The 24,488-nt window shown below is 35.2% G+C and overlaps 1 protein-coding gene across 3 annotated transcripts in view; it reads right to left on the bottom strand.

Annotated features, from left to right (window-relative positions):
• The window catches only part of PBX3 (PBX homeobox 3), a 225,849-nt gene that overhangs the window by 59,620 nt on the left and 141,741 nt on the right, over positions 1-24,488 (bottom strand). The window contains exons 1-2 of one of the 3 annotated variants that reach the window (XM_021927649.2): positions 7,830-12,356; positions 3,216-3,384 (exon numbers count right to left, since the gene is read on the bottom strand). The exons of the other annotated variants lie outside the window; for them this stretch is intronic. Coding sequence (XP_021783341.1) covers positions 3,216-3,342 — 127 coding nt within the window. The 5' untranslated portion in view covers positions 3,343-3,384; positions 7,830-12,356. Of the gene's footprint in view, positions 1-3,215; positions 3,385-7,829; positions 12,357-24,488 lie in introns of those variants that run through there. 3 annotated transcript variants of the gene reach the window in all.

The following is a 24,488-nucleotide window of genomic DNA, read 5'->3' as shown; positions in this document are numbered from 1 at the left end:
GGGCTAGGGCAAGATATGAAGTATGCTATGCTTGCATGAGACAGTGAAAAAAGGATGAAGGAAAAAACGGGCCATGTTTCTCACACATATTAGCACAAAGGGTTACCTGTGCTCTGCTCCTAAAGGAAATTATTACAAGTGGTGGGAAAAAAGGAAACGGCCATTTTCTTTTTATCCAAAGGAATAGATGTTCAAACAAAATGCTCTATTGAATAAATTTTTAGGATTGGTAAATATGACAACTAAATTTGAAAAGGAAAAAAAAAAAAACACAGCACTATTTAAAGGGAAAGCAATGAGTTTCAGAATCTAAGGGGAAAGAATTAAAATCCTGGCTTTAATCCCTATGGGTCTTTGTGACCCCAGCTACTCTGTCTGTTTACCAGTGACCTAATGATCTAATGTGCTGATGATATCCTTTAAATTTTACCACATGCCTGGGATCTCCTCATCAGAAAATGCTAGAGGTCTACATCTGGACTTCCATAGAAACCAATGAGTCCTCTTCTATTATTAATACTCATATTATTAAGAGTGCATCTCCAGGACTCTTCAGCATTTGTTTACACAAACCATGCAATCCTTATGTTCCCCCATTCCCACATTCTGCTCCCTCGCCTTTTCTCCCTGAAGAATGAGATCGCCATGGCACTTCCATTTCCTGTCTTGTCAGTTAAGATCACTGCCATGCTGTGAATGGGATAACACTACACTGTGCGCCTGCTCCCTCTAACACCGAGGGCATCATGTGTGCCTCTTCACACAGCTGCTTCCCTCACTGCTCTATTTTCTGGAAGACCGATCTTCCAGACTTCAGTAAGTTCCTCCCAGACCCAGTTCACAATACAAGATGTTTCTGCCAAAAAGCAAATGTTTTCTGTCTTTCTGTTTCTTACATAGGTGGCTTTAACTTTCTTACTTTCCAGCTATTAATATGATAATCTGACACTGTTAGTACTTGGAATCATTCTATTACTTAGCCTAAAAATCCTCTGTGTTCAAATTCAAACACATTGAGCATACATACTACATGCCAAGCAGCATCTGTATCCTTCACATGCTCACTCTCATTTGATTTTTAAAATAACCTTACAGGGTGGATGTCATTGGCCTCATTTGTAGACAAGAAAATCAAATTTCAAAGAGGTTAAGTGACTTTAGAGCCCAAGATCACATGGCAAGTAATGGGAAAACAAAGATTTAAACATGGGTCTCTCTTTCTCTAAGTCCAGGATTCATTCCACTACACCTCAGATACCTAGAGAAATAGGTTATAATACTGGATTTTAAATTCACTTTGCAACTATAACACAAATAAACTACAATACTGGAGTACATGGCTTTGGAGTCAGAGTAACCTAGATTCAAATTCTAACTATCACTTATTAACCATGTGACTGTAGAAGGTCCCCTGGTTCATTGTCTGTAAACAGGGATACCACCAACTGAAGAATCACTATGATGTTCAAAGACATAAAATGCCTAAAATAGTTCCTGACATATAATTGTCACTTTAAAAAATAACAGTGGTACTCACTTTAAATCATATGAATTAAATTATTATTATTATTATTATTATTATTTTTAGACGAAGTCTCGCTCTGTAGCCCAGGCCGGAGTGCAGTGGCCGGATCTCAGCTCACTGCAAGCTCCGCCTCCCGGGTTCACGCCATTCTCCGGCCTCAGCCTCCCAAGTAGCTGGGACTACAGGCGCCCGCCACCTCGCCCGGCTAGTTTTTTTTTTGTATTTCTTAGTAGAGACGGGGTTTCACCGTGTTAGCCAGGATGGTCTCGATCTCCTGACCTCGTGATCCGCCCGTCTCGGCCTCCCAAAGTGCTGGGATTACAGGCTTGAGCCACCGCGCCCGGCTATTTTTTAATTAAAATACTACATTTTCTAAAGTCAAATAAGTAGTTACTTCATATCATTGGTAAAAATGGAACATTCTAATCTTTTTTTTTTGAGATGGAGTCTCGCTCTGTCGCCCAGGCTGGAGTATAGTTGCACAATCTCGGCTCACTGCAACCTCCACGTCCCGGGTTCATGCCATTCTCCTGCCTCAGCCTCCCGAGTAGCTGGGACTACAGGCGCCCGCCACCACGCCCGGCTAATTTTTCGTATTTTAGTAGAGACGGGGTTTCACCGTCTTAGCCAGGATGGTCTCGATCTCCTGACCTTGTGATCCACCTGCCTTGGCCTCCCAAAGTGCTGGGATTACAGGCGTGAGTCACCGTGCCTGGCGAGAACATTATAATCTTGAAGTATAATCTGAAACATATCTGTCCTACAATCAAAATGTTTATCTAATTTCTCATAATATTCATCACATGGTCAAATCTGATCTTTTTTTAAAATTCTGGCATTTTTAGATATCAAAATTTATTTACCATAGGTTTTGTTATTATTTTGCAACACATTTTAATAGGATATAGTTTTATTGCTTTTAGCCATCTCAATTATTATGACCTAAGTTTCTGGTTCCTTCCTTTGCTCATTTGTGTTACTTTTACTCTCTTATAACTTCCAGAAGTAGAACGCCATTTTGATGTGTGCTGATGATGAAACACTCATGATAGTTGCTCATTATTAGTGGTCTCTGGTCACACGTTTCAAATGAGCACAGAAATGTAAAGAATAGCCATGTGTAGAAAAACACATAGAATGGTGCTGCTGATTTGTTCTGAAATAAGGACTCTTCTTCCTACAAATGTACTCATTAAGATGTTATAACTGGCTTCAGTGTTCTTGTTAAATTGGTTAAATTTTCACCAAAGCTACACATCCTCTCAATTAGTATTTTAGAAATCTTTATTCAAATAATCCACAGCTGAAATGAATGGTATTTTTAAAAACCATACAGATAGGATGATACATACCTATAGTATCACACACATATGACACAAAATTTTTGGTCAGAAACTACCAATGGGGAGAGATTTTTATTCATAATTTTTCTCAAATGAAAATACTAGACCCCACTTGAATTTTAAAATACCATATATACTTACTTTGTACTTTAAGGTGATCAGTAAATGTCATTCATATGTCCTTCATGGGAGCAAGAACCCTGCCCCTATCAGATAATTAATCTCATGCTTATCTTTGTATTCATTTCCTTTCCTGTAACCATCTTCTTTCCCTTTTCTCTAAAATTTTCAAAAGTGAATATATAAATTACAGTCACTTGACTTCATTATGAATAGCAGATACTCACTGGTTCTCTTTTTCCTCTTGCAGGAAGGAATGCCCATTTTATTGTTTTTGCAATGCCAAATTATCTTGATGCACAGGCACTGCTCACAATAGCATGCTAGTAAATACGGCATGAGGGTCATTGGCATTCTCAGTACATTCCAATGTAACAGCACAGCATAAAGTTTTATCTGTATTATTATAAAGGACACAGACTCAGTTTTATTGAAAAGGCTTTGTGAAGCATGGCATGATTATAGGAAACATGAACTTTACTAGACTTTCCACATGATTTTAAAGTGTGCTGGCTCTTTAAATACAGCATCTAATTAATGACTAAAAATGGCTTCTATATTCCTATGTAATGTTCGTCTTTATGCATCTCTCTTAAGTTTCTATTTTGCTGTAAGTACTATAGATGTTTCAGTCAATGGTGAACTTCAAAAAGGATATTAGGGCTTCTCATGGTAGTATCATATCCATTATGCTCTCACATTAAAAACCATGCAAGTATCTAAAAAGCACAACCACCCACATGACAAGCAAAGGACAATGACAGAGGCTTCAGAGCATCTTCCTAGCAGCAAATAACACAAACAAGACTTCTATGTTAATAATGGAAAAATTTATTTACTTAGAAATATAATCAAAACAGCATATTCTTAAATACAAATTACAAAAAGGGGCGGTTTAACTAGGTAATAAAATGAAACATTCTAGTGCAAGTGTATTCACAATTTTTCACAACTGATAATTGATAAATTTTCATGGTGATGAATAAATAAAAACATAACTAAAAAAATCAATATATCTTTCATTAACCCTTTAGGTAACTAATCTACAGCAAAGAAATCAGAAGAAAAAAGATTAAAAATCCAAAGACATTTTTCACAAACATCTGACTTCTCAAAGCATAGTCCAGATCTCAAAACCACATAGATTTAATCTCCCTCTGATAAGAAATTAATGTGAGTCAAATTCACTGTAAAGACATCAAAATCAAGGTGGAACTGAAAATAACGGCAATTAAATGCAGTATTCCTCATTAGAACAATTAAAAACATTTTCCCTCCAGGGATTAAAAGAACTATTTTCCAGTTAGGAGGATGGGTATTGGTGGCATAAAGGGTGAGATGGGCTACAAACAAATGGACAGATAAACAATTAATTAGGAAAGTCAGTTTAAGGAGGATGAACATTAAGATTGCTGAAAAGCACCATAACATAATCAGGTTTTTTTCCCAGTTAGAGGGCAATGTGTAAATTTACCTCTTCCCTTGTTGCTTAGTTATGAAAAGAAATGTTCATTATTCAACCCACTTCTCTGAAGAGGAAATATGCATGCACTATGATAAATATGATTATAGATTTATATTAACAATATACAGATTTCAAAATTGCCTAAAGAGACCTGATTTTGAACTGGGTGTTTTAGGTGGTAAACTATGGAAATGTCAACTTTGATTTGAGCTAACAAAAAGGAATTTAGAGGATGGATAAGCTCCAGGACCTTTGAATTAAATGAAAGACCAGAACACTCCACAGAATGTCTGCAATAACAGTCTCTACAGAAAATTATGAGGAACTACATAAATCCACCCTCTTCCTCTTCACACAGGCTCATTAAAGCTGTACTGACTCTCTGGGCAGCTATAATTCTGCTGACTGATACCCTGGAATCACCCTGTCAATACCCAGTGGTGTGCTGCCTCTCCAACTATCTCTGCCCCTAATATTCCTCTCTTTGATGGGATTTGCTGACCTTTAATCTGATGCTAGTTTACTCTCATCACTGAAGTGTAAGTCGGAGAGCAATAAAACGGCAACCTCACTGATTCAAAAGGGAGAGCTAAAGCCTGCTAACTGTGAATCTAACCTTTCATAATGGCTCGCTCTTAAAGGAGGAAGCATGAAGTGGAAGGCAGCTAAAACAAACAATGTGTAATGCTGAGCACAAGATTTATTAGAATCCCATTTTGCATGGGTATTACAACAGGACACTGGGGCTGTAAACAAGAGATACACAAATATTTGCAAGAGAGACCAAAATCCTGGTCAGAACATCCTTCCATACCAATATAAATCTTCAGCAAGAGCTGTGCTATAGGAAATCAAGCAAGGTTAGATGAATGGAAAAATCTGGGATGACTCCAGGTGGATGTAAACAACACTGGAGGAATAAAACCATCATTAAAAATAAGATGTGTTTCTCTGATGAAGTACGAGACTATAATGACTGGAAACCAAAAACGTACATTCAAAATGGGTCCTAGGGAAATCAAAGAGTATGTGAAAATTAAATGCTTCCAAATAATTTTTAGTATAATATCAAAGGTAGGTTAATAATAAGACCTCACATTTATTGAGAGCTTTCTATGCGCTAGGCACTACTCAAAGTACTTTACCTGTATTAACTAATCATCCCAACACCCCTAAGAGGTAGGTACTATTATTAAGCCCATTTTAATTATCATGAAACTGAGGTACACCACTGTTAGATCCATTGCTCATGGTCACACAGCTAGAAGGTGAAAAGGCTAGGATTGGATGCAGGACAGTCTGGCTTCATGGTCTGAACTAACTCTTTACCACCTCTTACACATATTATGCTAAAAGAATCAAAGTGTAACTGCCTTACAGAAACACTCATTTCTATTTTATTTTTTGTATTTTTAAGAGTTGGTTTTGGGTCATTTAAAAAACATCCTCACAAGACCCTCAGTAAATTTGAGAACGCTCATTCGTTAACTAACTTCTTTTGTTTCATATGAAACAATGATTTTGAAGACATAAAAATAAGAAATACCATTGTATGAATAACATCGTATTCTATAATTTTGTATTTCTCTGAATTAGTCTCTTGAGGATTATCATCAGGTGTATTTTCCAAAAATATTGACAATTAGAAAGAAGTGGGCAATCACTAATTCAAAAGTTAAAATAATAAAATTCAAATATTTGACATTTTCAAAGTGTCAAGCTACACTGATGCAAAGGACAACAAATATATAATGCCATGTTCTCACAAACAGCAACAAATTCTGGCCTCTGTTGTAAATGATTTGAAATTGTCATTGAGTTTTTTGTTTTTATGTCTGGTCTCTTGAGATTTCAACTATTTGGCCAACTAAACTTGAAGAGCTATAACTGAATCACATGTGCATATATAGATTAGTTTAGTATCAACTAGTAGTCCTAATCAAACAAGGCCACTTTTCACCTGCTTACACAAAGACTGAGTGTGAGTGTCTTTCATTTTAAATGAAGCTGGTAAACAAAAAAAGAAAGATCTTTCAGGCTGCAAAACACATGAATCTATATAAAATATACACTAAATGCCAGAGCGTAAACAAAGCAGAAGTTATTGCATAACAAATCTCTTTCAATCCTCTTGGGGAAAACAGAGTCTGACAGTATTGGGTTCTAACAGGTGCAGATAGCAGAAGAATTACTTATTCATTCTACCAGAAAGAAAAAGAATAATAAAAAGCATAATTTAATTTATAATTTATGTTTACAAGTGTTATTTTTAAGAGTTACAGTCTGCTTTGCAGATTACTTGGTCTAGTTCAAGTTGACATGCTGCATCATAGAACAAGCCTGAAGGGTCTTCACAACATGTACAGTAATTAACACGTCATTAACACATTAACTAATATACATTCAACATCATCAATGTTAATAGCATAATAATTAACTTATTGTACATAGCACATAGCACCCCCTGGCACTTTTCAAAATAAATTTGGAAGTGCATACTTTCAAATATTTTAAAAGGTAGCTATTCATATTGAAATATTTTCATCAATAAACATTTTTATATTTGTATTGCACGTGTTTTAAATGAGGCATATTTAGTGATACGACAAATTAAATCTGTATCTGATTCAAGCTGTACTGGTACAAAAATACAAAGAACAAAGACAAGCCTTACTCTGTGAAAGAACTAGTAATACATTAAAAATTTAATACTTGGCAGGTCAAATCTGGATACTCTCTGCTGAAGACAACCAATATTAATGAATCAGACTACAGAGTCATTGTCTAGGATCCCAAAGGAAACAATAATGCGAGTACAACAAATTCTTCTTGCAAGAGAAATCCTGCAAAACTACTTAACAGAATAACACTGGTCAATGCTCTAATCATAAATTTGTTAAACCTTATATAATGTTTTCAAATATGCATGCAATCCAGGTCTAGCTTTAACCAAAAATTCAGTCTAATTTTATTTTTCAGTTTAGGTTCTTGGAGTAAACATCTCTGTATAAATATTTGCCTCGCTACCAGCCCCTCTGCATATAAGAAACCATCATTTCTCTTAAAAAAAAACCCACAAGTTCTGTTTTGTTTCCACAATAGGTATCTAAAAGATATGTTTTTAGAAAGCAGCTTCTTCAAGAAACAGAAGATTTGGGTTTCTCTAACAAAGAAGGTGACACAATTAAAAGAAAGGCAAAGAAAAGACAACACTGGGTGTCACGGTCTAGGCAAGGTCCTGTCAGATCAGGTAGCTACTTTTCACACTTGATCTGGAGAACTCTGAGAACTGACAAGAAAAGAATGTAGAAGGATGAGACAACTAAAATAAACACATTATAAACAGTCCACCAGGTGGATTCAAATTGATAACTACCTGGTTTTTTGTTGTTGTTGTTGTTGTTGTTGTTGTTTTTTGGTAACATTCTTTGAAACTGTTACTGGAAGTAAGACCCTCTGGAAAACATGTAACTGGTTAGCTGGTTCAATTAACTACAGGACACCCACTATGTTTCAAGCCAAATTATCTTCCTTTACATTCTTTCCAGCTCAATCTCCTTTTACTTATGCTCTCAGTCAACAAACCTTTACTGAGTACCCACTATATGCACAGTACTATACTAAAACCTATACATATATAGCTGTTCAGCAGAAACTATTGATCACAACAAAGTCTCAGTAACTTCAGGCTCCATTAAGAAAGTTATTTCAGAAATACAATTTTGAAGTAGAACTGCTATATATTTTAAATCAACTAATATATTATCTACTAAGATTATTGTTTAAAAATACCTATACTCATTCAGTTTTTCATATAGCCAAGAAACTCAGATACACAGTTGAATGCTAGATAATAATCTATAAATGGCCTATAAGTAAAAAGCATTTATTTTAAAACATGAAATTTATCATTATCTTTATTCAAATCACTTTTGTTACCAGCCCCCTTTGAGCTCCCTGGCATTACTGATGGAAGCAGGTAGATATCACATCAACTTGAGATAAGAAAACTAATGGAAATATTAACTTACAAAAAGGGGTGCTAAATTAAATTTTCTTCCAGTTTTCAAATTCTATAATTCTGGGATAGTGTCAAATAACCTTTAAAAACTATATAAGCTTCTAAAAGGTATTTGAAACCATTTTTTAGAAAAGATTTGAGGATTCTCACTTGGCATCTATAATACTAACAGTTATCTTATATTTTATTAGAGAGAGAATAAATTATAATTTAATCACTGAACAACAAAGTATCTCCCTATGTTTTGGCCTATGGGATGAAGCTGAAAGCAGAAGACCCCCATATTTAAGCTTTTGGTTTCCAGGTATTACACTGAAAACAATGGCCAGTTATCTGATAAAATACATTCCACATTCAGCACATTGCTTGGTGGATGTGTCTCTGTTTAAAAGGTATCAAGTCATATTTTGGGAATTAGTATTACGATATAAATAATACGATAAGTGTACACAACTAGGACAAAACTCATTTGCTTTCACTACATCTCTTTGTGGTTTGTTTGGGTGTAAAGCCACCTGCCTATAGAGGCTACACTGTGAATGAGCTGAACGTCAGCAGTTTATCCTAGGGTCATTTGCACTACATACAATTATGCTGGGGTCACCTGGGTTACATAGGAAGCCTGAAGTTTTAAACTGTCATTAGAATATTGCGGCCTGATTTTAACAATACAGCAGTGCTTCTAATGATCTTAAAGGTAATTCACTATTCAGACCCCAAGCAAAAGATGCAAATGTAGCACTGAAAGCTCCTTATTAAATACCCACAGGCTACATCTCTGTACAATAAGTGGTCCAGGTCTTTTTAGAACATACTAATTAGATGAACAGAGAATCAGAAAAATGCAAAACCAGGTCATGCAGCAAAAAATGGTGAAGTGTTAAAAAAAAAAAAAATGGCGGGGTGCGGGGGGGAGGGGTGTTTAAGAATGAGAAAGGCATACCAAATAATTCCATCCTATCATTATTAAAAAATTATCTACAATAAGAAGGCAAAATAAATCATGTCAGGTCACTATTTGACTCACCCAAATTAGGGTGGATATTACTATTAAAGTTAAGTTTTAAGTATATTGTCAGAGATATGCTTAACTGATGATACAATACTATGAATAATACATTAAGCAAAAGCCCAATTTAAAATTAAATTTGCCTTGGGTTATCTCCCATTACTATAAACATTCAGAATTATTCTGGTTTATAAATGAAAGCCAATATCAAGAAAATACTTTTGGGGGGCTCTTTAATAGTTACGTATACAGAGTTGCTAAACCAATATCAACACAGTTTTACAAAAAACAATGCCTCCAATTCTCAATTACTTCTAGACAAGCACATATAGATTTAATAGGAAATATTACCTTTGTCACTTAAGATGTACCAAAATTCAAATAATTTATTTTCACATGAAGTGTTTGGACAAATTGTCTTCTCTTTTTAAAAATGAAGACTCCTCGTTCTAATCTTAACTTTGCAGAAACTGCAGAGTGAAGGAGAGTCTATATTATGTTCTGGCAAATGAGGCATTCAAATCTTCGCCAGCTGACCAAAAGGCTGTAAGACTATCAACTGCATTTTGAAGCTGTCTGATTTGTGCTCTACTCCCCTCTCTTCATGTACCTACCCTCTGACAACAACCTCCCCTGCCTGTGGGTGAGCTCTCTCTCCCCCGCTCCCCCCACCACCTCCATCATCTAAAGAATGTGAAGTACACAATAAGGGAGAAAACAAACTAGGCATATGACCTAAAAGCCTATCATCTCATAAGTTTTTTGGAAAACAATTAGCTTCCTTAGAAGCATTACAGCAGCATTCCTTTCAACACCATAGATGTTTCTTTTACCAAACGACTTATTGGAGAAAAATACCTCCTGATGTCAAAATGAGTTTCTGAGAGTTGTTTTTGTTTTTGTTTTCATACTCATCAGTTCCAAATTCAATCGTTTCTATTTTATTACTTGTGTGTTCTTCCAAAAGATTTAATGTTTTGCATAAATTTAGCCATCTAGTTCAAACAATAAATTTGTACTCATTTAAAAAATTGTACTTATATGCTTTAAACAATTTTAACATTCAATATAAAATAACTGTAATAAAAACAATCATGAATATCCAAAAGAATGTACTAAATCAATCTGCTACAACTTGAATTTATAAAACAGAGCAGTAGACTAGAGGTTCAGCATTCTGTATCTTCACTTCGTATCTGCTCTGTTATTTGGTTGTACAGCCTTGGGCAAGTCATGCCACCCCTGAGTCTAATTTCCCTCATCTATCAAATGAGAGGACTGAGCTATGTTCCATAGGTTCCTGAACCAGTTCAGAATTTAGTCAGGACTCTCTGACATTATAACTACAAACTATAATAAGTGGCCTAATGATTCTGAAATGGGCCCTAAAATTCAAAAGGCCCTTAAGCTTTCTTTTACTATTTTTTCAGAAGATGGGATCCTGCTACATTGTCCAGGCTGAACACCAAAAACATATTTTATTTACTCCCTAAAGCAAATGGGAATCATTATTACACTAAATTCGCTAAAACATAGGGTGTATCACAATCCAAAGGAGACTGTGAAAATTTCTGGGAAAAGTTTGCTCTTCTATCAGAATCAGGCTCTGCTAGGGAAGAGAGGTAGAGGTGGGGAGAGGTTGGGAGACAGTAACCTTACTGGTGAGAACAGTAGCTTCCAACTGATAAATTTTATTCTAAAAGTACAAAACCACTGCTTCATGAGCTCAAATCTGTTTTTTCTAGCTAAGAGACCACAGGTCCAAAGAACTAAAGGGCAAGCAGGAACCTCATTATCAATTCCATCATAATTATTTACTGTTGACTTGAGGCTCAAGTTAGAATTCTTACGTATAGATTACTGTATTTAAATAGCCATATTTGTTAAAGAAGGATGTATTTTGTAGTATATTGGGTAATTCTTCAATTACAGTAAGTCACATTAATATCTTAATTATTATAAGAATGACTAAGTGAAAGTATACTTTAAATTTTATTAAAACAGTCCTTAATTAGGGCTTAGTTAAGTTGGTTAGTGGTAAATATATATTCACGTAGTTTAAGATCTTTACAGGATGCTATGTGAATGATAATTCTGGCCATGTCTAATACAGAGTAAACATGCACTTCTATGGAAAACTCCCATAAACTTTGATGCTGTTTCTCACTGCAATCCAATACTTTTAAATCAGATGCCCTCAAATAGCAGTTTTCCCTATATAAACTAGAAGTACAATAAATTTTAGTATGTGGTTTTTTTAGACATGTGAATACATTTTGCTGGTATGTGTGACATTTTAGAATGGTTTAGTCTTCTAACTAATTTGTTGAGAATGATGTAAATATTTTAAAGAAAAATTGTAAGTAACATTGGCTAGAATGAGATAATAGTGATAATTTTGAGAATCCAGAAAAGGCTTCATCAATTCACACTCAGATCATTTGCCAATCCAAAATGTACTCTATTTTTTCTGGTACTCTTAATAAGTTCTTCAGTTTGATTGGATGGCATAACAAGCAAACTATCTTATGAATGTTTTTTGCCCTCAAGAAGATATTCTAAATGAATTAGTCTTCCACAAATTAATGAATTCATATTTTAAGATGCATTTGCAAAATGTCCTATCATTCCAATGCTAATCTGCAACCTAGTTAAGAAATGTTAGCCTAACAGGGAAAAAATTCTAATGTGAATGAATGTCATGTTTGCACAGGAAAAAAAAAAAAAAAAAAAAAGACATGCAAATATAAAGCCCATATGTACTGGCTTTGACAAGACACTGTATTTAAGTGATTTTATTATGCATATTATTTCCAAAAGTCAATAGCATTTAGATATATCTTTAACTATTGAAACCTTTTAAACAATGATTACATTTTTAAAATCACATTAAATTACATGTAATTTCTTGAAATCAATTATAGAGGAAAAGGAAAGGAAACAGTTAATATACTAATTACAGTAATTAAGAGTTGCCAATTTAATTATAGCTGGGATATGAATGCTCTAACATTTGTTAGAGTGTAAAAAACAAACCTTTAATGCAGAGACTTTGTTCACAAACATCTAACGGAGACCTCCTCTACCTCACTCTGCTTCTCTGCTGACACAACAGCAATGGGTTCAGATTGAAGAACTTGTCAGCAATCAGGCAGGAGGAGGCTAATTAGCTTGCAGGTTAATGAGTGTGATGGCTCTTGACAGCATTTTGTTACAGCCTCTTCTGTATTTAAACAATAAATGATTACTTATATACAGTTGAGACATCCTAACCATAATAGCCAAACACACATTTAGTTTTACAAGTATCAAATCAATTCCTTTGTTTCTATATCAAAAATATAAAATTTGCATTAGTTACAACTCTATCACATTATCACAATATGCTGGAAGGAAAATGGGCATTTTTAAAAAGGCAATAAATATACTTTATGTAGAGGTATGCCCTTTGAGTTGAAAATTTCCATTGTAAGGATGCCTGGTAGGCAACATAATTGGGCTGCTGAATGAGAATTTAAATATGGCAGCTTTTTTGAAATGAGCAAGAACTTTCCCTTAAAAAAATTCAAGGAAGATTTTTGTCTTAATTTTTTTATTCTAGGTTTCTCTCTGTGAAATAGGTACACAAGGCACACACAGAGGAATCTCTCTGCTTACCTTGTCGGTTACTAGGGATTTGAAAACAGGTGGTGAATTAAGGAAATAGCTCTATTGAGAGATTAACCCATTTCATCAGCCAGTGGAGAAGGAAATAAGAACATTTTTACAGCATCTCTATAATCCATATATTTAGTGGTAACAGAAATGCCTTAATAAAAGCACTAAGAAAGGGAATAAGTGAGTATTTTGAAGCAGTTTGATTTACTTTGTAAAGTAGCAAGTATTAAAATCTAAGTAGTGTGATTTTTATTTACATGAGAGGAAAATGATATGTGTCCAGGAATACCTTATCTGAGAAATGAACTGAACTTTAAGTGCATAATATCAAGAGAAGGTTATTTCAATTTAATATTCAGTGTTCCCTAGAAATTTGAACACAGACATGGAAGAAACACCTGCTGAGATTCACACTGCTTTCTAAATTATTTTGTATGCATGAAAATATTATTTGTGTATGTTCTTACTGCTGTATGATGAACATTTGAATAAAATAGAAAAGTAATAAAATTTCAAATAAGTACAGCTCTAATGCTCTTCTTTTTATGTTTAAGAATAAAAAGTATTATATCTATCACAATTATGGTAGCCAATAAATAACTTACATCAAAAAGCTTTAGTAGACCTGGACAGATTTAGTGGATGAAAAAGGAAACTAGTATAAAAGCCAAAAGTTTGCTGTAGAGCTAAAAGCTCCAGGTGTACTGAGTGCCTATAATTTCCAAGGGGTGAAAGAAAATGCAAGTTTAAATTCTGTGGTAGTTTGTCACTTTCTTTGGGTTATTTGGAATAATAAATCCTTAGGGTCAAAATACCAATACTTTAAAATTTTTACATCAACTGTGTGCTACTTACACATCTGAATCCTGTAAACAGTATATATAAATAGTGTGTGAAAATAGGTTTCTCTATTATGTGTACATTCTTAAATAACATAGTATTAATTAGCTTACAGGTATGTCTTATCACACATACATGCAGCCTACTGCACATTATTATCATTTATATCCTTAAGCCAGTTAACACAAATCTGTAAGCCCCAAAGGTCACAATGCTGTGCCAAATCTAGGTGGATGTATAAATACAAACTTTTCTTAAGTTCTAGCACAATTAAATTTTAGAGAATCAGAATTTTCTCTGAATTATATGATGAATCCCAACCAAGTGACTTTTTTGAGGAGACTGACACCTACCCAAAATCACGACCCATTCTGCCTTTAAATGAGAATATTCCTCAGTCTGAAAAATTATTTATAGAGATTTTTTACTACCCTTGTATACTGCAATGTTATTTCCTTTCCCACACACTAGCAAAGTCCATTTTCACAACTGCTATAAAGCGGCATGTTCACAGCTAGTAAAACAACTCAATAAATAGCCTCACGAAGCTATAGCTGTCTCATATCCTTTCCTCAATAAAAACAGAGGTGAACTGCTTATTTTCAGCAGCACACTATAAGAAGACAGAAGCATTATGACTGCTCATACATTCTGACTATCATTTGCCACAAGCTATATCTGTCAGCATTAAATAAAGCTGCATTATAAATGTAAACAAAACACCCACATCTACAAAATGAGCTGTCCGCCATGGCTGTAGGCATGAATTGAACCCGCTTATTGACTCAGGTTGCTCTTTTTATTTATTCTTCTACAAAGACATGCATTTACTTTACCCTACAAGCACACTAGGTTTCAGAAAAACTAGTCTTGTGCTAGAGCAAAAAAAAGGCACATGTTAACACATGCATATCTTAATAGGAATAACATTATGTGGGCAAACAGAGACCAACTGTTAAAAAACGGATTTATTTTAAAAGGTTATCCTAGATCAAAACACTAAATCATAAATAATCTATGGACTCAGTTCTCTAAGTATGTATTTATAAACTACGACAAAGTAATTTACTGTCAAAAACAACATAATTTATTTTCAAATATTTAATGGAAGTGAGTATTTAATGAATGATGCTCACACAGTTGTCCCACCCTTCATGGCTTGGGTATCCACTGACAAAGTAAATAAGCGAATATTCAGGATATCCCATCATGCAGGGTATAAAATTAATTCAAGCTGCCAACAAAAAATAGTTTCTGTAAAAAATGAATATACCATTTGCAAAATGTCTTTTGTACTTTTTCAAGTGTTTTATGCTTTGTGCAACTATATGTAGCCATGGTGATATATAATAGAAACAGGTAACAAAAACTGTGAGCTTAAAAACATTTTGCCAGCTTTACTTTTTTTTTTTTTTTTTTAAATCTGAGGAGTTAATAGATCACTCTGAACCTACTGCAGTAAGTTTGTATCTCACTTAGAATGTTTCGAAAAAGTAAGGAGGAGGCCCTTTCTCTTTATTATTGTTCTATGATAGGCCATAATGCTAGGGAAGTGCACATCTGAAATACAGATACAACTGGATTCCTAAGCGTGAATATTCTAACAGGTGTGCTGCACATCAAGATTTTAGTCTATTTTCAGGCTTATTCTGAAAAGGACTGTCATCATGCCAAATCATGACAAATGAAGTTATGTTCTGAAGACATTCATTACAGACAGAGAGCCAGAGTGTACATATAAGCCACCAACGCACATGCATTACAATAAAAATGAAATACAGCATTCTTTCAAACAACCACATGGGGCTCTTCTGTGTATTTGATCAAATAATTTCTCAATTAGTTTTCTCCACTAAACACTGATTGCTTTGGCCTCGTGTAGGCAGAGCCATAGAACTTGATTAAAAATAAGCCTGGGCAGCCAGAAGCCACTGGATAGATTTCCAGATGACAGAAGATCTGAAGATATGTAGAGACCAAGTACTCCAAAGAGTTTAGTCTTTATTCATCACCTGTTGAGCAACTCAAGAACCCCTAAGAGGTCTGAAAGTTTATACCTTTGTCTCTAAGTGCAAAAGAATCCACAGATTAAAGTCTCAATTTTAAAAGCAAAAGTAAAATGCAACAGTTAAAATATTAACATATACTGTCACAACTTATTCTTATGTAGGACATCATTCCCTATGAAAGGGAAAGCATAAATGTTCTTTTGCTTCTCACTATTGGCATAGATTGATATTAATTATTACTGCTTTTCCTTTCTAAAATAAGCTTGTTAACAAGAAGTACAGGATTGCTTACAGCTGCTATCCATTGGGTAGGTTGCATCATTGTTTATGATGTTTACAGAAAAAAGGGAAATCAGTACAAAGAAATAGTATGGAGTAATTAATGTATTGTAGTGTAGTAATTTCCACTTTCTACCTCCATTTAAATAAAATAAAGCTTTATAATGCTAGCGTAAATCAGGGGGAGCCACAGGGGAGCACAGCGAGGCAAAGACATTAAAGCCAAACCAAAGCCCTTCTTCACCCAAGCTACTATTATTATTACTTGTGCAAAGCAAATACTCAGCCTCCAACCCTAAATCATTTCAATTCCTATTTCCAAGTATAATTTAATCTTTTTCAGCGACACTTGATGCTTACTTCATCACAGCATAATGACAGATTAAAAAGTTGTTGAATTAAATATTAAAGAGGACTTCAGGCAGTTCTGCATTTTTAAGGAATAACACAGATTGGGGATGAAATGAGAAGCCCAAATGCATATTTTATACCAAAAGGAAAGAATACATATATTTTTCCTTCAGGCCACCTACTTTGTAATAAAACACAGGGCAGGTTTTTATTTAGTGCATAAAAATGTGAAATAGTATCATAAGCTTCATATCACTATAATCTGGCACCATACAATGATGTCAAAGCTAATGATACCATGTAAGAATATGATTTTTTTGGTGAGTATCTTATTTGAATATTTTTAAAATAAGTATATTCATAATTTATCACTTCTGCTTTCTGATTTTAAAAATTAACTTATTTTGGAAATTTATCTTGGAGATAAAAATCTCACAGATGATAGCATCAAAAGCAAACCATTATGTAAATGATATTATGATACAAACTGTTCTGAGTGGGTAGAAAGAAAGTTGATCCATAGTTGTAAATACAGTTCCAATCAAAATGCTGATTGAGGCCGGGAGTGGTGGCTCACACCTCTAATCCCAGCACTTTGGGAGGCCGTGGCGGGCAGATCCCTTGAGGTCAGGAGTTCGAGATCAACCTGACCAACATAACAAAACCCCATGTCTACTAAAAAAACATACAAAACTTAGCCGGGCATGGTATGCGCCTGTAATCCCAGCTATTTGGGAGGCTGAGGCAGGAGAATCACTTGAATCTGGGAAACGGAGGTTGCAGTGAGCCAGGATCACGCCAATGCACTCCAGTCTTGGGGACAGAGTGAGACTCCGTCTCAAAAAAATTAAAATTAAATTAAATTAAATTAAAATAAAATAAAATGCTGATTGAACTGGTAGGCCTAATTTTGGAAGCTCCCTTTACATATGGGTAAAATTAAAGATGAAATGCACATAATAGTAGTCCCTAAACTCTTAAATAGAATAGAAACAGAGTCAAAATACAAAATTCTGAGACTACAAACTTAGGATATGAATAGATAATGATACATAGATACACGTGGTTAAAATTCCAAGGGCTCATGGTTAAATGGCTACATTTGGTATATGTTTTAAATTTTGTCATTTTTAAAGAACAGAGATGTTTTACCTAAGGCTTAAAAGAAAACAAACTTTTGAATTTTTGTTTCATTGTGGGTTCAAGTAATGTAGTAGGAGAAAAAAATGAACTCTATAAACATTTTATTCTATTTGTGTAACATCAAATTGCAATCTTTTGTACATCCATACATTTTTACACAATGGCTGTAAGTGCCTAAGTACTTTCTTCTCCGCTTTTTCATTTCATGTACCTGTTACCAATACTGCCTATTTGATTGAACCTCATGAAACTGCCATTTTCTAAGTCACAAATGGTCAGATACCAACTTCTAATGATTCAGCATTCATTTTAGATAGTTGCATCTTTACATATTTCACTTGAGAAAATAAATGGTTATCTATAATAGTAAATTGTAAGTACTTAAAAGTGACTTTTAAAATATGTATTATATGGAAAGATCAATGTTTTCCTCATAGGCCAAGGAAACAAATGTCATTTGTTTTTGAAAATAGTTCATTTTTGGAACAAGTGCACAGTACAAATGTCAGAAAAGAGTATTAAACATTTTAAAAGTAATACATGTTATCTATTTCATACATAGAAAGAAAGAAAAAGATAAAGGTACTAGACTGGGTTCTTCAGAAATTACGACTTTGGCTAGGATAGAGCTAAATGTCATCATGGTTGGCAACTACACATGGCCTTGAAAGGATGGCCTAGTTCCTTTTGGAAAAATTTTCAGTGTGATTGCTCCTGGCCAAATGTGACAGGATTTACTCATGAAATGCTGTGCACACAATCCTTTATTTTAAAGAAAAGCACAAAATATTACCATGGAATTGTTTTGTCAATCTAAAAAGGGGCAAGGCTTTTAAAAATTTCTTTTTTTAATCTTTTCAAATCTCAGTGCTCTGTTGTTCTGCTGTCTCAGATACTTGGCTAGTCATTCCCTGCAAACATACAATTCCAGTCCCACACAATTAGATGTACACACTACATTGTAGAAATACTGCACAATAATCTTTGTGATATTCTTTAAAAGTACAAAAAGAACAGAGAAAGCACATTTATTCTCCCTACCATTCCCAATATTTCTTGACTAGAGCCAAGTCACTGGGGGTGGGATGGGGGAAGGCAGTGGCCACAACAGCAATTTTTCTATAGTGTTCGTATTTAAATCCTGGAAAGAGCAATAATTTTGGTTTTCTGGAATGTTTTCCAACCAGTAATAATGAGGTAATAATTTCCCATCACCTAGGACATAGTAGGTACTCAAAAAATGTTTGGACATTTAAATTCTCTGTGGAATTCCCTTTGGAATTCAGTCTCTCATTGAAAAACACAGTCATTAAGTTAGAATACTTCAGAGCCAATGACGGTGGGAAAACCTCCCAGAAGATGTTTCATACTTATGGTGAAGGGTTTTTTTTTTCCTCAACCACCATTGTTTTGGAGTTGCTTGGGAATTTTTTCCTATCTGTTGAAAATGTTCACATGGTGATTATGCAGTCGTCTTCTGAGAAACCGAAGTCGGCAGCAGCCCAGATGTTTGAAATCAAGAAAATGCATCCTCAACCGTTGCCAGGCCTCAAATCAAGTTTCTGGTTTGGACTGGAAAAGCACTAACTTTGGGACCACAGAGACGTTCTGACTCGCAGTGGGTGCTGACCACAGGGCACAAGGCCGGCGGCCAGCCCGCTAGGGTCAGCTGCTACCGCTGGGCGCAGTCGGGGCCGCCAGCGCGGGGGACCGCTCGGGGCGCTCTGCCCCGCGGCTTTCGGGGCGCGCCGGGCAGCGCGACCGCGGACGGGCTTCGGGCGCGCCCATTGTTCTCGCGGCGCGGAGCCGCGGAGCCGCGGAGCGGCGGGCGGCGATCTGGCTCCCCCTCCCGCGTTCGCGCCGGGAGGCCCCGCGGCCCGGCCCCGCTCCCCGCCGCGGCGTGCCCCCGCCCCGCTGGCTGACAGCGAATTCTCACCGCCCTGACTGCATAATTAATGTAAATGGAGCAGCCTCCGTGTCATGTGCGGGCTCTTTGGGTTTACTTTTGTGCGACACTTACACAGGAATATTAACTAGAGAAAGCAGCATCACAACAGGGGTGGAAAATCAGCCTGTCAGGGACTCATTGCAAATGCCACGGAGAGCGGAGCGGCTTCAAGATTGTTTCATCAAGGTGATTGAGAACAAAAACTACTGAGGAAAGAAAATTCGAGCTTAAACTGAGCTCCCATACATCCATTATTTATCGCTCTAGATCTTTTAGGAACGAGATTTCTAACACATCTTTATGCAGAACTCGGGACTGGAGGAAAGGGGCGAGGCCGCTGCGTGTGTGCACTGCCAGGCGAGCCGTGGCTCGGCCCGTGCGTGTGCAAGCGTCCCTGCTCCCCATGTGTGCAGACGCCCTTCAACAGCCCACAGCCAGAGAGGGAAAGGCCTGGGCCAGGAGACACCTCTCCACGGGTCAGTGAGTTATTCCAAGAAACCATGGGGAATGTGGGCGATCCCACACTTAACTGAAATTAAGGCCTACGTTCCTGGGGATGATAAGAGCCTTGCAATAAGGTGCCTGGTGTATAGGGCTGTTATCCACTTCCAAATTACGTTAAGGCCATTTTATTGTAATACGTGGTCACCGACTTTTCCCTTTCATAACCTGCTGTGGGTGAGAATACCTAAAAGTCAAAATAAAGACTAAATTCCCAAAGCATATTTTACACCCGAAAATGTACATATTTGGAAAAAACATTTTCACTTCATACTCATAATCATCCAGAATATTCCATATTGGATGTGTCCTCTTTTCCAAAGGAGCTGAAAAGGTGACTTCCCAAATCTGAATGCAGCCTGACCTAAATTAGCACCCAATCCTGCTTACACTTTCCAGTCCAGACTAGTATATTGGCCTGCCATAAAAATTATTTTTAAAATCAAGAATTTATATCTCAAATATAAACAGTTACTAGAATTCATTTAGACTAAAACAGGGCATTATACATTTATGAACAAATTAATTGCCAGTTTCGTTAATGCTGTTTTTATAATGAGTAAGTAAACAGGTCCAAAACTTTACTAATATAAAGTTTTTACACAATTTAGGAGAGGAAATACATTAGAAAACAAACAGCCAAAAAAAAAAAATATTCAACAAGAAAAAAAGACTATGGTTGCAAATTTTAACTCCAGAGTGTGTTTGGTGTTAAGGAACCAAAAAAAAAAAAAAAAAAAAAAAGAAAGAAAAGAAAAAGAAAGAAAGAAAAGAAATATCAAATCGTATCCCTCCCAAAACATGTCATCAAGTGAGAGTGTCTGTTTCTGGTAAAGCGTGTATGCTGCCTCTCTTCTACAGCAGAGTGACTTAATCCTGAATGTTCTCAAGGAATTCCTCCACACAAAGGGTCAATTGTATGCTACAGAATAACCTTACACGTATTTGTCTACTGAATGATTGAGAGCTAAATCCATCTGCATGTCTTTACTGGCTTAATTAAATATAGGTACAATAACTGAAAATAATTCAGTACACTACACGACAGAACAGATCAAAATGGACATGCCGATCAAAAGGTTTACTTTAGACAGGAAGCAGCCCGTCAGACCATTATTACAAATTAAAGGTATTATATTCAAGTCATTTTTAATCTCTTAAAAATGAATAACCCACATTAAATCATTTTTCTCCACAGAGGTAACATTTCTTTTATGTCTAAATGCACATATTCCTCACCATGCTTCAGTTCTTTTACTAGTGGTAGACGTCTATCATGTATACCTATCATGTAAGTCAACATTTCCACCAAGTTTGGATTCCTCTCTCTTTACATGATATAACTGACTCATCACACATTTGCACTTAAAAAATGAGAATTCACAAGCTGATTATGCACAGTAATCTATCTCCTGAACCTCATTTTACTGCACTAAAATTCTTATTGGCATTTTGTAGTTAATAACTTCTATATTAACAAATGCTGCTTTATGTCCAGACACTATGCTTGATAAATATGAGATAAATTTACCCTTACTTTCTAATAACAACTAAATTAGCTTTCTAATTCTGGAACTTTTTACTTTTAAGAACTTAAAATCTCATGTATATCAATTTTACTGTTTTTTAAAAGATACCAAATTAAGGATCAATACACAAAAAAAACAAAAACACACAGAAAAGTCCCTTGAGATACTCATGTGAAACCTGGAGCTCATTGATTTTGTTCTTGATAATATGTTGTTAAATTGGCAAACATGCTGACCTTGTGTGCAAAGGCAGAATCGTGCATACGCAACATAAAGTTAAAAAAAAACAGCTTCAAAATGACTGTTTAAAACTGTAGGCTACAAAACCTTAAAATACAGACAAGCATTCCATAGTTTATTTTAAATTGGCAACCACAATTTAACAAGCTATTCTAACAAATGATTAGCATAGCATGTGCTTTTCTTTAGCCATCAATTATGACACAGGGTAATGCAGGGCACAACTTAAGTGTCAAATTACAATATGCTATACAAAACCACTTTGCAACACAGCTTTCTGTTTGCTTAGCAATTACTACAGAGCACTCTGTTTTTCATGAAAGGAATTGGTCAGAACTGTTTATAAGAATTACCACAAATGTTTATATATTTATATTATAAAGAATTAGTTGACAATTTCATAAAATTTCTCTTCAACAATTTAATAAAATGGCCGGGTTATTTATCTTGTGTTGGTTGAAAGCTGTGCATACAACCAAAATGGTCTGGGTTGTCTTCTTCTTAAAATGAGATTCATCTATGATATGTGACAAAAGTAGAATAGTAATTTTCCAAGACCAAAGCATGAAAAGCCTTTTTACTAATTTGTCCACCAACAAAATTAAAAACTTTTATTATTTGAACTGCTGTATAGTGAAAATCTAAATTAGTGAAGTCTATAATCATTCTGAAGACAAGTAATGTCTCTTTAAAGTCTTCAAGTCTTCAATAAGGCAAAGACGGATTTAAATGCAAAATAAAAAAATTTTTCAGAAATGTTCAAGTTGTAATTTTCACACAGCAATCACTATCTGAAATACTTGATCTATCAGTGGTAAAAATGAATAAAGGTTATCTGTCTTAATTGTAGGACCATCCATTAATTCATAAAACTCTTATGTGAATAAATACTTAATGAGAAAAGGGAAAAAATACACAAAACAGTTTTTATGCTGGTTTTTTCCGTTCTGCTGCTGTCCTTTCTCCTGCATTTGCCTAAAGGCTCTCAGTAAATTACACTCCCAGTAAATGACTGTAATTTACCCGTTGAATTCCCTTGTTCAGGAAAAGCACAAAAACACATTCCAGCATTTCCACAGCTCAAATTTACCATTCGGGATGTCAAGAACAATCCATGGGCAGTAATTTGAAACTGTTTGAACCTTCAAATGAGGGAAATTAGAAATGTTTTGAGAGCTAAGATTTTCAGTGAGGAGATAAAAACCTGATAAAAATCTCTTAACTGTTCTGTTCCTTTCTTCCCCCTCCCATACCAGAGGCAGAGGCCTATATAAACCATTCCACAGTGGGTTTTGAGACAGTGCTATAGAATATAGCATTAACAATATAAGTCAAATTTACATTTTCTAGAATAGTTTTTAATGATAACACATAGTACATTAATGTCACACTTAATATTAAAAACATAGATCCTGCTATACACTTTTTAATCACAACTGTTTCCCCATGCACTATCTACCCATCATTCAAAATAACTTCCTCCAGTACAACTTACATGAGCAAAGTTGCAAGGACTCAGGGCCCCAGGGATACCTAGCAGTCACTATTAACATCATTTTTATAAACAAGAACAAAGACTTTCTGTTTGGTTACATTTCAATACAGCGAAATCCCATGTACAAAGAAATGTAAACATTTACATGGGCCAAACTTGAATGGAATAATTTAATATTTTAATATTTATCACAGGCCAACATATGGAATAAACCAGCACAATCCCCAATGTAAACACTTATTGCTGTAAAACACACACACACACACACACACACACACACACACACACATCCCCTACAGTTAAGAACATTCAATAACCAAAACAGCCTATTTCACTGTGTCTAAAGGCAGGTTTTCATATGGCAAAATGGTTATAAATCCTCATTATCCTAAATAAAATTACAGCACTTTAAACATTTCCAGGGAGAACATTCTCTCTTCTAAACAACTACCTTCGCGAGTAATAGGAAGCAATATGGTTGCACTTGTGTCACAGTTGGAAGCCTTTTTAAACTGTCGCCCTGCTAGCAAACCGATTCTACATATTAAAATGAATGTGTTGCTTATTTCAAGGGGAAAAATCATTTATAAAATCAAGACCATTATTAGGATATCGTGACTTACTTCCTCTTTAAAGTGAACCAGAAGTACAGATGGGAATAATCTATAGATGTACATATAACTTCACTCTCTACCAATTTGGTCTTACAAGAAAAGATATTCTTGAAAAAAGAGGCTTTGCATATTTAACATTTAATAACCTAAATAGCCTATTGCCCTAAATATTTATGATCACAAACCATAAAGGAAAAAAAAACCTAAATTTCCTTTCTAGGACAAAAGATGAAGTCATTACAAATATCTCCAACTAAATGATAGAACTTTATAAAAGCAATACTATGTATGTATTTTTATCTACTTTATCTGACAAATGCATCCTTTTCTCAAGAGTTGTGTTGGTATCAAGGAGCACCCTACTTATTATAATAGCTGTATGACTGTAACAGATTCATA

Source organism: Papio anubis, chromosome 13 (genome assembly GCF_008728515.1).
Source record: "Papio anubis isolate 15944 chromosome 13, Panubis1.0, whole genome shotgun sequence".
In the NCBI taxonomy this organism is placed as follows: Eukaryota; Metazoa; Chordata; class Mammalia; order Primates; family Cercopithecidae; genus Papio; species Papio anubis.
This window is presented reverse-complemented; position numbering and strand designations above follow the sequence as displayed.